This window comes from Felis catus, chromosome A2 (genome assembly GCF_018350175.1).
Source record: "Felis catus isolate Fca126 chromosome A2, F.catus_Fca126_mat1.0, whole genome shotgun sequence".
Classification (NCBI taxonomy): Eukaryota; Metazoa; Chordata; class Mammalia; order Carnivora; family Felidae; genus Felis; species Felis catus.
In genome coordinates, this window is record NC_058369.1 from 23,436,584 (window position 1) to 23,450,753 (window position 14,170).

A 14,170-nucleotide genomic window follows, 5' to 3' on the forward strand; every position below is an offset into this window, starting at 1 on the left:
TTCAATACAAATTCCCTATTGTACTAACATTTTGTGTTTTTCATGAATTAACTTTTAATCAACTCTCTTTGCTAAAAAGCATTTTAACATTGGTGACCAATACATTTCAATCCATCAGCAGGAAAAGATGCCTAATTTGAACACCAGGAGCCAAGAATTATAGTGTTCCAATTCCTGTAATGTGTCAGAGCAACTTGGCCAAACTTCTTAAGGCACCCAGACTTCAAAAGAGAAACAGGTCAGAGAGAGAAAGCTCTGCATTGGTGGCTAACCTGCCTGAGACACATCACAAGGCAAGGTCCGCAAGGACATCTCCAGAGGAAAGAACTTGAGCTGTGCTTGGAAGATCAGGTGAATTGAATTAAAGTGGGACCAAGAGAGAAGGGAAGCAAAGCAGGGTGAGCAGAGTGCGGACAGGTGTAGAGAAGAGAAGAGGGCCCAGCAATGACAAAGGCCATTATTATACAGGAAGTTCACATTTCACCAAGTGCCCAGATACATGTTGCTACTTCTCATCTCTGAAGCTGGGTTTCCTCCTTTATGAAATGGGGTAAGGATATGAAGATCCACTTTTTCCCTTTGAAAAACTTCCACCAGCACTACTTAATTGAAAATGGATGTTGAGGGGCGCCTGGGTGGCGCAGTCGGTTAAGCGTCCGACTTAAGCCAGGTCATGATCTCGCGGTCCGTGGGTTCGAGCCCCGCGTCAGGCTCTGGGCTGATGGCTCGGAGCCTGGAGCCTGTTTCCGATTCTGTGTCTCCCTCTCTCTCTGCCCCTCCCCCGTTCATGCTCTGTCCCTCTCTGTCCCAAAAATAAATAAAAAACGTTGAAAAAAAATTAAAAAAAAAAAAAAAAGAAAATGGATGTTGAGGGGCGCCTGGGTGGCGCAGTCGGTTAAGCGTCTGACTTCAGCCAGGTCACGATCTCGCGCTCCGTGAGTTCGAACCCCGCGTCAGGCTCTGGGCTGATGGCTCAGAGCCTGGAGCCTGTTTCCGATTCTGTGTCTCCCTCTCTCTCTGCCCCTCCCCCGTTCATGCTCTGTCCCTCTCTGTCCCAAAAATAAATAAAAAACGTTGAAAAAAAAATTAAAAAAAAAAAAAAAGAAAATGGATGTTGAGGGGCGCCTGGGTGGCGCAGTCGGTTAAGCGTCTGACTTCAGCCAGGTCACGATCTCGCGCTCCGTGAGTTCGAACCCCGCGTCAGGCTCTGGGCTGATGGCTCAGAGCCTGGAGCCTGTTTCCGATTCTGTGTCTCCCTCTCTCTCTGCCCCTCCCCCGTTCATGCTCTGTCTCTCTCTGTCCCAAAAATAAATAAACATTGAAAAAAAAAATCTTTAAAAAAAAGAAAATGGATGTTGATTGGCTTAGCTAATAGAAAAGCCCAGGTATAGCCCTCAGGTGTGGCTGAATCCAGGACCGGAAATGATATCAACAGGATTTCTCTGGTCCGTCTTCACATTCTGTCTTCTCTGCTGGTTTCATGTCCAGGCTCCCTGTTGATGGCATGAGGTCAGACAGCAGCTCACCACCTGCATACTTCTGGGTTCCGTCTCATTGTATTTGGTCACTTGCCTGTCTATGAAGCAGTCACTTTGGAATGTGGTCAGGGTGATAGAATTTCCTGGCTGACCAGGACTGAATCATATGTCCTAACCCAGGAGCCATGCATACAGGCCAGTCCAAAACCCACAGCCCAAGTGTCAAGGAATAATGTTCCCCCAAAGTTGACATGGGGCACTGTTCCTGAAAAGAGGGAAGCGATGCTGATCAGGCTAAAACAACACTCATTTCAACCAAGAACCTTAATATTTTATGATTCTGTAATTAGCCCTCAGAGGTTGATGGTATCATCCATCACCATATTACAGATGATAAAATGGAGGTTCAGAGAGGTTCAGTAACTTTCTTCGAGTTCTCCCAGCTAGTAAAAGGCATGGTCACAACTCCTCCAAAGCCAAACCTCAGTGAAAGAATATTTCAGTCAAGGTTGCTTTCTACAACAGGGCTCTTGAGGATCAAGCCTGGGCCGGCCAGCTGTTCTGTAGACTTCTGACTGGCCGACCGGGCCACACTGTGACCATCTTCACTTTGTCCCCCACTGACTTTATACTGAGAACAGACTGAATGAGCTGAACAGACTGTGCTGCTGTGGTTTGGTAGGGATTAATGACCCTGAGAAACTGACCTGACAGGTGTGAAAGGGAAGTTTCTGAATGTAAACTGCCTTCTGCCACATGCAATCATTTGTGAGTCAAAAAAAAAAAAAAAAAGAGAGAGAGAAAGAGATGGCAAATTGGCCATTTTCTGCCCCCTGTGCTCAAAGGTAATACATTTGGTGTATTTCTCAGCTGGTAGTACCTACTGAAAACAAGACAGAGCATTTAAAGGACTTGGGTAATGGTTGGTGGTCCAGTAGTGGTCCAAATCTCTTATCTTTCATAAAGATCCAATTCCAATCCACAAAGAAGCCTAACATGAAAATGCCTGCTCTGGGCTGCTGGGTTTTCTTGTTACCAAATACCCCATGTTTGTGTTACCAAATAACCCATGAGGTCTGTCATGGCAGCAGGGTGTGCAGTAGCCAACAGCACTGATTTTATAATCAGACAGATTGCAGAACTATCACTTATGGGCTCTGTCACCTCCCTGGGCCTCAGTTTTGTCATCTGAAAAATGGGAATATGTGGTGGTAACTTTCTCCTGTGGTAGGCTATATACTCATTTTTATTTTTCACTCCATTGATATTTACTTTGCACCTCACACACGTCATGCGCTGACTGAGAAGGCGGTACACAGTGGGCAAGCTACCTACTTACACCTTGTGGCTTATTAAAAATGCTATTAATTTAAAAAGTGGTGCCTGGGGCGCCTGGGTGGCTCAGTTGGTTAAGCATCCGACTTCAGCTCAGGTCATGATCTCGTAGTCTGTGACTTTGAGCCCTGTGTTTGGCTCTGTGCTAACGGCTGGGAGCCTGGAGCCTGCTTCGGATTCTGTGGCTCCCTCTCTCTCTGCCCCTCCCCTGCTTGTGCTCTGTATCTCTTCATCTCTGAAAAATGAATAAAACTTAAAAAAAGTTTTTTTAAAGGTGGTGCTAAAGGTGCCTCTGAACCAGTGAAACTCCCACATAAATCTAAAATTTCTAAGAGTGATAAGTGTTACAAAGGAGGGATACTTGTTAATATGAGAGTGGATGATAGGGAAATGTTACTCAGTATTAAGACAAGTGGGAATTAAATATAAGATCAATTCCCAATTAGGAATCAATCCATCAAAATGTTGACAGATTACACCTTTGCTGATCTGATCCTTATCCTTTGTAATGTGGCTGCAGCCCCTCCCGTCAAGCAGTGGAGTCTATTTTTCCACATCATGAATCTGGGCTGGTCTTGTGACTTAGTCTGATTCTCCTTCCCAGGCAAGGAGACAGGACAATAGAATAAAAAACCAAGAGAAATAACAGATAATAGAAGTAAATCCAGAGAGGCTTAGATAATGGGATTCTTAAGGATGAGATTCTGTTCAAAAAATAATTTCAATGAGGCAACAGGAAGTTAAGAAATAAAATCAATGGAAACTAAGATGAACCACAGATGAGCTGAAATGAATAGTTCATTTCAGCATGTTGGACACAACTGAAAAGCGAAGTGGAAGAAAAGCCAGATCCAATAACCAGAATGACACCCAGAGAGATGGAAAAATGGGATGTGAACTTGCAGAGAACAGACAGGGTGTGCTTCCTAACTCATTTTATGAGACCAGAATAACTTGATATCAAAACCTAACAAGAGCATTCTAGAAAGGAAGATTGCAGCCCAGTCTCTGCAAAAGGCATAGAAGGTATAGTGTCATCAATGACACAATGTTCAAAGCTTTTCTTATGTGATGGGGAAAGAGACAGCAATACAGATGAGTACCACTCTGTTCTGTTTGTCCTATACACTGTGGTTGGTGCAAAGACACAAGATAAATAATTCAAATGTATAATGTGTGAAAGAAAGAAAATGCTAATAGAATTTCCAGATAACTAAATATACAGGTATAGAATGCAAAAGAATCCACAAACTTAGAATGAATTTCTCAAGATCGCTAGCTATTGGGGGAATGTTCAGGAAATGTTTTTCTATCTAATAATGGACATAATGAAAAAAATGTTTCAAAAGCATCATTACTAATGCCTTAAAATGGTCATTATTTTGATATGACCCATGCACTTTTCACCTGTAGAAACAATGGGAAAAGTGCAAATAGTGCACCAGGATGCGGATTACAAGTTCCACCCTGCCTCAGGCCCTTGACTTCAGTGGCCTCCTCTGGCCCTCCTCTAGCCAGCCTTGCCCTTTCTTTCATGGTGAAGAAGCCCAAACCAATGGGGTGGCTACCCTGCACCCCTCCCTCTAGACCACATGCCAGGTACCCAGATTCTAGGAAGGGTCCTGAGCTCCCAGGTCCATTGCCTGAGGGCAGTCTGGGCCAATGGTATGCCCACCCCTGAGCCTAGTGGTTGTCTCTTTGCAGGCAGTGTAGACATAGGACAGTGTAGACAGCAGGCAGTGACCACAGGAGTGTGAGAGTCCCCTTATTGTACAGGATGAGCTGGTGCTGGAAGTGGGGTACCAGGACCAAGGCCAGCTCACTCTGCATCGCCGTGTTCTAACATAGAACTCAAGGAACTGAGGAATCTAAACTGGGACATGGTGCTCTGGGTTCTCCTAGAGTCATGCTCACTAAGATCAGAGGACAAAAGAGTTCTCATTTAACAACTTTAAAATATTTAGACGCATGCTGTGTCAGCCTGCTATTGCTCTCTTGGATGAACCAGGCTACAGATCCACACATGTTAAGGGAAAGCTTGCTCATCCCAATTTCATTTTAACAGAAATCAGGAGCAAGTCATAACAGTTGAAATGGAAAGATGCTTTAAGCTCTACTAAGAGGAAAAGGGTCTAAAACATTTGATCCCATTGGTATGTGAAGAGGATTGTGGGAGTATATGTATCCCCTCCCTGCCCCCACCCACTTAAAAGCAAGAAGACGTGACAGGCAGTCAACAAAATGCTGAGAGAAGTTATCTAGGTGGAATGGGGAGGAGGGCAAGACATCAGGTAGTATCCATGTACTTAATTTTTGCTCATTTGAGTTTTCTAATACTTCAACAATGAATATGTATTATTTGTGAAATAAAGTCAATATTAAATAAAAAATAAACAAGCCTCTTGTAGTAGGGCTCAGACAGTTGTTTTAAGGGAGCTTCGGGATATCTGAGATTCTTACACAAGGGAGGATTATTTTGTCTTCCTACTCAGTAACGTCCTCAACTTTCAAAAGACATCATCAGGAAGGCTGTCTCTCTCTTCCAACACACATCCCCACAGCCACCCACTGGAAGTGCCCATGAGCCATAGGCTTCCAAACTTGCCCTTCACTTCTCATGCTCTTCTTTTCCTCACGCTGGGGCTTCAGTTCCTGCCCCAAGGACAAGAGAGGCACAGGGTGCACCTCAGGATCCCCAGGGGTGAAAGACATGCCTGGGCCAAGGTCCCCCATTCTGACCTGGAGCTGCTGGCTTACCATTTAATTTATGCCTGCTCATGCCTTGACCCATCATTGGGGCAGAACTTCTTTCAACAGAGTCAGGATGGAGGCGGCAAGTGTGAGAGTAACACGAGAGACTTTAATTAAGTTCCCCTGGAATGCAGGGTGGCTGGGGGCTGGGGACGGGGAATGGACCTTGCCAGGCTGTTTTCTTTCCTGGGTGCCTACAGCCTTCATAATATCCTTTAAAGTTAAAACAAAATACAGAAGCTTAGTTAATTTATGTATGTCCACTTCCTACACTCTGTTTAATACATTAACTGTTTCCTTAACTTACTGGGTGATTTTGAAGACTAGGCAGAGTTTATTGTCCGGATGACATTTCTGCTTTTTATTACCAGTTTTACTTTGAAAAAAGGAAGGAAAAAAATTATAATACAAAACTGATCACAGATGAAAATTTTTATTACTGGAAAAGGGTTAAAGGAACCCACACAAGCATCTTCTTGACTTTTTGGCACTCGTGGGCTGGTGCCCATTTCAAACGTTGATTGTATATGAATGACTGGATCTGAATGGGCCTTGAAGCTCATTACATTTTACGAAACCTGGAGTCCTGAGAAACAATTGTGCGTAAGTTCTCTGGCCAACGCAATGGGCAAAATTTCATGAGCAGATGGCTCAGAGTCAGTTGGCTTAGTATCTTTAGCTGAGAAGGGAGATAGCCATCAAGACTAAGGGAAGAATAAAGACCCATTTCTCTGAGTTTCAGAAAGAGAGAAAGACAGAAGGTCAGGAATGAGAACAATATGGCTGCCTTAATCACATCAGTTAATCTACAGAAGGTCCAGGGTCAGTTGCGAATGCCTTGTGAAATGCTGTTGTGTCAACAACAGCCAAACATAGCACTGCTAATTCTGTGATCCTGAGCAAATCACTCTACCTCTTCATTACTTTCACTTCCTCATCTGCAAAATGGTACAGTAGTAATATACACACCTCACAGTGTTGTGAAGCGTGAACAAAGAGGTGAATGTAACACGTATACATATAAAAGGGCAAGTCATAAGCCCTCCTTCAGTAGAAGCCCGTTTTATTCTTGTGACTGGAAATAATAGAATTGGTCTGAAAATTAAGAAGACCTAAGGCCAAAGCATAGATGACACACACCCAGATTCAAATCCAGATTAGATCAGCATGTGCCAGACACTACGGAGGGTGTCTCATCGATTCATTCCTAGAGCACGCTCTGTCTATATCAGGTAGCAAGGAAAAGTTCATATGAAATAAATCGTTGAGATTAGAGTCAGGCCCAGAGCAGATGGCGCCATGTGAGTCACGTCATTGGGGAAGAGTGAGTGTACTCACTAAGCAGTAATGATTGATCTGTCCCATGGAAATAGGTAGGTCGGGTCCAAGGATGCTACACAATGCAGAAACTCAGTTGATTAATGATCTACCAAAGAGCATGAAGGGACCAACGATTAATCTTTATTGTTTTCATTGACGATAAGAACACTGCCAATTCAGTTGGAAAAGATTACTGCAAAGGGGTGTGAGACCTTGAAACAGAGACAAATGGCACATGCCCAGAAGCCAGCTTCCTTCAGCAAAAGGAAGATATTCATCATAGGATTACCGTCACCCAAAGAGAAAGCCTCCAAAATAAAGGTTAAGAGAAAAGTAGCTTTCTCACAAGTTTATAAAGCCATGCCCAAAAAGACAATGGAGGCAACACTGTTCTCTGAAAAGAGAGGGTCCAGAATTAATGAGAGACTCAGCCAGGGCCAATGGGTCAAAAATGACAGAGGGGACCATGGCAGTTAATCGCCATTAACAATGCCTGAAGAAGCAGCCCTGGAATTATCAGGAAACAAGCCAAAAGGGAACCTGAAGTAGAAGTTATTACTCAGGTCCAGGTCTGGGGACATCAGAAAAAACTTGGGGAATGTGAGAAAACGATCCTCTTTACTGTGCAAAGGATGAGAGTCGGGTAATCTAGATTTCAAATCTGGAAAATAAACATTACATGAGAAGCAAGGGTTGAGACAGCTACCTAGGAGAAAAAACACAGATTTAGGGATGCTCATTCCTCCCCAGCTGGGGAAGACCAAGGCCTACTCACCACTTGTTCAAGATGTGACTAGAAAACAGTGCACATCTAGTGTTAGATCAGTTTTGTACTAGGACAGGATACCAGCTCTGAGGACGCTCAATCCATTGTTTATATTTATCCATGGAATAAATATTTATGAAGCTGTATCTTGCATTTATATAAAGAGCAAGGCAAGTGTAGAAATGAAGGACTAAAAATCAGAAGTCAGTTTTATTTGAGCTTTATATCACCCCAAACATTCATTCCAGTTGTATTTGTCTATAGCACATTGTCAACATCCCACTTGGTAAGCAACAGTGTTTGGGTTATAAAATATTTATTCACCATCTCTTTACCACCAAGACTTGGAGAACCCCCAAGTCCAATCCAACACCTGCTCATCTGATTTGAAATGTATTCTTTGAGTTATATCAATTATGTTAGGATCATTTTGGTTGTCTTAAAGACCTTTGCTGAAGATAAGGGTCGACACAAAATCTTAAACCCTTGAAAGAGTTATAGTCAAATGTTCTAGTTGCCCCAGATGAATGCTGGGGTACTTGAACACAATATCAATGTTACTCCAACATCACCAGTTGACAAAGATAACTTTGAAAATTACTCAAGGACTTTAGGTGAAATTCCAGCAGCAAATAAATCAACCAACACATCTGAAATCCAGGAAGGGCAAATGTCTGGATTGCATTTCTAAGCAAGCCATAGATTCTTAGGAAAAATAATTCCTACTCTTACCAGAGTATTCAGGTCAGCCTAGAGGCTATACAGGTACCTGTGGGTGAGGGACAAATACTTCTTCAAAATTAAGCATTTTCTTTCATGGAAGACCGAGGCATTAGATTTTCATTAACAAACAGCAATTTAAGCCAAAACAATATCTGCATGATGGGAAGAATTTATATATATTTATCCCCTCTCCCTGATTTTTTTTATTTGGCTTTGGGACTAGAAAAATTGCCACACATGTTTGAGATCTTGGAAACGGGATCTATTGCCAAATTTAACATGTGTACGTAGGCAAAGCATACCAGTCTTTACGTTTGCAATTTTATTTGAAAAATCTGGGTGCTTAAAATTATGCCCAATATTTCCTCACAAACTTACATTGTCGGTGTGTCTAAAATGAGTCGTAAAGAACAAACATCAAGGCAATAAACAGTCTTATTTGTTACACTTTGCTGGATTACATTTAAAATATATATAATGGACTGAAGGTAGAGAACCGAAAAGTCAAATCTCTGAAGTGGCTTCCCTGGCAGGTTGTTCAGTTGGGTGAAGAGTCTGGAAAGAATGATTTTTCCAGTTTCATCTATATCATCACTAGCTAACTTTTCCCAGCCAGTGTCCATCAGAGTTGTCTGGGAGTACTCTTGACACTTTCTTTATTAACTTCAAAGACATTTTCTTGGAAACAGGAAAAGAAATTGCAGTGAGTGTGATTCCCCTAAAGAAAAAACTTCTGGGGCGCCAGGGTGGTTCAGTCGGTTGAGTGTCTGATTCTCGATTTGGGCTGAGGTCACGATCCCAAAGTCATGGCATCCAGCCCTGCTTCAGGCTTGGTGCTGAGTGTGGAGCCTGCTTAAGATTCTCTTTGCCTCTCTCTCTCTGTCTCAAATTAAATTAAATTAAATTTTTAGAAAAGAAATAACTTTTGTTTTCATCCCTGAGAAAAAGTTTCTGAATATCCTCTGTGAATGCAAAAAGGTTTCGAGTTACTATTGACAAAATGTGGCACTTTTTCAAAAAAATTTTTTTACCGTCTGTTTATTTTTGAGAGAGAGACAGAGACAGAGACAGAGGTGAGCAGGGGAGGGGCAGAGAGAGAAGGAGACACAGAATCCAAAGCAGGCTCCAGGACCCTTGCTGTCATGTCAGCACAGAGCCCGATGCAGGGCTTGAACCCAAGAACTGTAAGATCATGACCTGAGCCGAAGTTGGACGCTCAACCAACTGAGCCACCCAGGTGCCTCAAAATGAGGCACTTTTATTTTCTTTACTTTGTCATTGCTGTATTACAAATGCTGCTTGTTTCCAAACAGCCTTATATTGGTTATCACTTCACCAGGGAGCTTTACAACAATCCCCTAAAGGACTCAGTTCAAATATTGTTATGTGTCCTTCATTGAGGAAGAAACCAGGAACACCAAGAATCAGTGGCTGGCCAAAGTCTCAAGCCAGAGGGATAAACAATTAGTAAAAGAGATCTCCTGGCTAGCAGTTTATGATACTGACCCAGTAATAACCTCTCAAGATTCCAAAACCATAGTCAGTCTACAGCAAAAGCCTTAACTTCCTCAGTCTCCTCTGGCTAGTCTCAGAAACATGCAGAAAACTACACAGAGTACCTGGAAGTCATTTGTTTTCTGGCCATGGTTTTGAGTCTCACCATGGATGCTCTGAGATGCCATGGAAGGGGTCTCAGACAAATGGTGATCTGATAGATGCAGTCCCAAGCAAACTCTAAAATAAACTTTTTAAAGCTTTTTAATGAACTGTTTTTAGTTAACAGCTTACATCCATTTGGATCCATATGGAAATTTCTACAAAGCTTTTTTGACATGGTTGTTGCTTCGTTCATTTCATCAGTTAGTGTTTTTGTTTTGGGCGTGGAGGGGCATTGAATGTGTATCAGATCCTAAGCTTCGAACTGGGGTATGGTGTGTGAGAACTGATGGCTAAGGGCTGGCGTGCATAAGACCTGGGCCTGGAACCCAAAGAACATGCTTTCTAACCCAGCAGGCCACAGATGCTAACCACATCTGCCGTTTAAAATTTTCCAATAGTAACATTAAGAAAGTAAAAAGAACTAGATGAAATTAATTTTAATAGTAACTTTAAAAGGTACTCCTAGAAAGGAGACTCATTGGTGAGGATGGAGAGCAGAACTTTGGAGAAGGTGGCCTTCCTGCAGATGTGACTATTAAGTTGAGATCTCGGTTTCCCCAAATATAAATGAGAAGAGTAATTACATCTCTGGCTTTTCACACTTCTTTGTGAAGATCAAGGCAGTTATCTAAATAGCTGTAATAATAAGGGATCAAATTTGAAATCACTTGGAGTCAATCATTTTATTTTTCCAACATTTTTGAAGGTGCATCATGTTCAGTCCAGCCAAAGCATGTTGGTAAAGAGAAGCACTCAAATGGACTACGTGCAAATGTGGGAAATGTTAAGTTTGAACTTTGACAAAATAACTCCAGAGCTTCCTTTGGAGTCACTGGGGACAGAAAAGAAACATGGGCCTCACTCTTGAAAGCATTTTGCCACCAAGTAACATTGGAGGGCTTTTCTCTGAAGGGTTATTCCCAGATGGTCTCAGCAGACAAAAAACTCAAGTTCATCCCACCCAAGGGCTAAACCTAACACTTTGAGTTCAAGTTCAGGGTTCTAGGGCAACTGCCACCCTCTCCTCACCCTATTCCTGCTCCATTCTTGATGGTTACTAGGAAGAGAGGAGCTAAGTTTTCATATTTTCTCATGAGAGACCACTTATCTCAAGCAATAAAACCAAACATGTTGCAGGTGTGGATTTGACAGCCTCTCTGTCCAACCCTCTTCTCTCTGCTTTGGGACTAACAGCACTGGTCCAGGGTCACACAGCTGTTCACTGGCAGATCCAAGGCCAGGACGTAGGTTTCTTCTCTCCTCCTCTGTACCTCTTCCTGAAAAATCAGGCAGCTTTCTCCAGAATTCAGATGAAAGGTACAGCTGTCATATCATACCGTAATAAGTGCAAGCATTCCTTCTTAAAAACAAACAAACAAACAAACAAACACCTATTCCCAGGGAAGTAGCAAAGCCTTGGAGTTAGATTTTATTTTTGTATTGAATTAATCCTTTGTTCCTCTTACATTCCCTTTGGAGGGTGGAGGACCAGTAAGGATGAAATTCAAATGCTTATAAATATCACTGAGAGGTACACCTAGCCACTCAAGTAGATGCTCTGAATTAATTTTACCTGTTTTATGACTTGGGAGGGGGAATTCCGACAGAGGAATACAGCAAAAACACATTCTCCCAAACCTTCACTTTTCTGTTTCTCATAGTTGAAATGCTGACATTCTAACAACTATGTTAAAATGTCTTAAAACTCAAAGAGGTTAAAGTTGGATTGATTTTCTAAACTGTTAGAACTTGCACTCAGCTTTCTGAAAGTCTTATTGGAGAAAGGCAGGATGTTTATAAATGAGTCACCACTTAAGCCATGTCCTCACTATTCATGCTAAGTCGGTATGTATGTTCAATTTCTCTGGCTCTACATCATTGAATGATGTTGCATTGCCCTTGCTGTGGGCATCCATGCATTCCGTCGGTGCCTCAGAGCTTGTTGTCTCCTCTTTGTCACATGAAGCACTGATCGGTGAGCATGCAACAGGGAGCCACCCAGGCTGGGTCCCTGGCCCTGCAGAGACTACATTCTGGGAGGAGAGATGATGTTACACAAAGTGTCACAAACAGATCCTGAGTACAAGCGGTGCCAAATGCCGAGGAGGAGAGTCACAGGCTGCAAAGAGAATCATAGGGACGTACTTTACCGAGATGCAAGGTTGTCCTTGCCAGGTGATATTTAGGCTGGGACCCAAACAGCGAACAGATCTGGCAAAGGGAGGATAGAAGGCACAGGAAACAGAGGGACCAGCGTGAGTGGAGGCCTGAGGCAGACTAGAATTCTGTGATTGAAGTAGCAACACACAAAGAACAGCCAGGGTAGTGGGATGGGGCAAGGTCAGGGGCTGGGCCATTTAGGGTCTCAAGGGTACAAGAGGCTTGCATGCCATGTGAATATAGTGGGAAGCTATGAAGGCTTAACCCACCTAATGTTTTAAAAAGATGGCTTCAGTGGGGGCCCTGGGTGGCTCAGTCGGTTAAGCATCTGACTCCTGATTTTGGCTCAGGTCATGATCTCACGGTCTGGAGTTTGAGCCCTGCGTCAGGCTCTGTGCTGACAGTGTGGAGCCTGCTTGGGATTCTGTGTGTCTCTCTCTTTTCTGCCCTCTCCTGCCTGCTCTCTCTCTTTCTGTCTCTCAAAATAAATAAATATTTAAAAAGTAAAAAAAAAAAAATTAAAAGATGGCTTCAGGGTCAAGATACATCAGACACTCTTAACACAGGGAGAGATTTAAAAAATACTGACACCTGGGCCCTACTCTAGACCAATTAAATTAAGCTCTCTGTGATAGGGTGTTTTTGGAGCGCCCTGCTGTGAAACCAGAGCTGGGATCCACTGAACAAAGTGGACGTCTCACAGCAAGGGGCAGGGCTAGGCTTTTTCCCTGCTGTCTGGGCTGCATTTAATACAAAGGAAAAAGACTAAAACCGCTCACACCGATGCAGGTGTTCAGTTTACCCACAGTAACTGAAGCACAAAAACATTCTAATCAATAGCCTAAAATGCCATCATCCTGAGTCTGAAAAAAGTCAAAAGGGGAAAAAAGGCTAGTAGAAGCAGCTTGTGATATTAATTACGTATCAGCCAAAAATTGATAATAATTACGTATCAGCCAAAAATAACACCGTTCAGCATACCATATCTTCACTGTGTGCTCTTGGTTGGAAATATGTCATTTGCTATGTACACATCAAAATATTCCCGCTAGGGCCTTATTAAGGAAATATTTGCGGCCATGTGGAATCAGTTAAATCCCACGATGCTGTGAACTACTGTGTTACCGAGATGCATGAGCTGTTCTCCAACTAATGAACCATATCATTAATTACAGACACCTCAAATAAAAACGCCTAAGAGGAAGCATGATATATACAATAAATAAAAGGGTCATGATTTGCAAAGGGGCCAGCTCATTCTGAACCAATTGTCTCCCGTTTTCCTGGGCTGTAATTACAGACATTAATTTGATTTATCACACTGGGCTGGGAAAGATCTTGCAGTTTGCAGAGATTAGAGAGTTGTGAAATCTGTGACCCCCCAAAGTACTTTGACCAAGTGCAGACAACACATTTCAGATCAGGTTTATTATTGAAGTGGCTATTTCCAAAGAGAAAGATGAATTGCTGAAAATAATACTCTCAAAAACCTTTCCCATCCATTTTTCAAAATGACACTCTGATTTTAAAGGTAGGCATTAATTAAGCAGCCCCAGTTACTACTAACAATAGCAAATGAAAATTCCTGAATTATTATATTTCATTAAAGTAATTGTCAAGTTCTTTAAGTAATTGGAACATTTTTCTAAAACAAGAAAAACAAAACAAAAATACAACAACAACAACAAAAAATCCAGAAGCTAGCCTCCATTGTTAATATTACTTATGAAAAAGATGTGTGGATATCTGTCTTTCCTTTTTTCCATTGTTTTATATGTGTGTGTGTGTGTAGTTGACTTTTTGGATATATCTATAAACTAATTAACGTATCTGTCTAAGCATTCATAGGATGGAAATTAGCTGTAAATGCATTATTGTAATGGCAGTAAAAACAATTCTTTGTAGTGATGATTCTCATTTTAAAAGTAGATATCAGCAATTAAATATCAATTATTTAATTATGTCTTATAAAAGAAAT

General features: G+C 42.1%; 1 protein-coding gene across 1 annotated transcript in view; it reads left to right on the plus strand.

Annotated features, from left to right (window-relative positions):
- The window catches only part of CACNA2D3 (calcium voltage-gated channel auxiliary subunit alpha2delta 3), an 897,621-nt gene extending 885,144 nt beyond the window's left edge, over positions 1-12,477 (plus strand). The window contains exon 37 of the mRNA XM_045051588.1: positions 10,739-12,477. Coding sequence (XP_044907523.1) covers positions 10,739-10,900 — 162 coding nt within the window. The 3' untranslated portion in view covers positions 10,901-12,477. The remainder of the gene's footprint in view (positions 1-10,738) is intronic.
- The last annotated feature ends 1,693 nt before the right edge of the window (positions 12,478-14,170 follow it).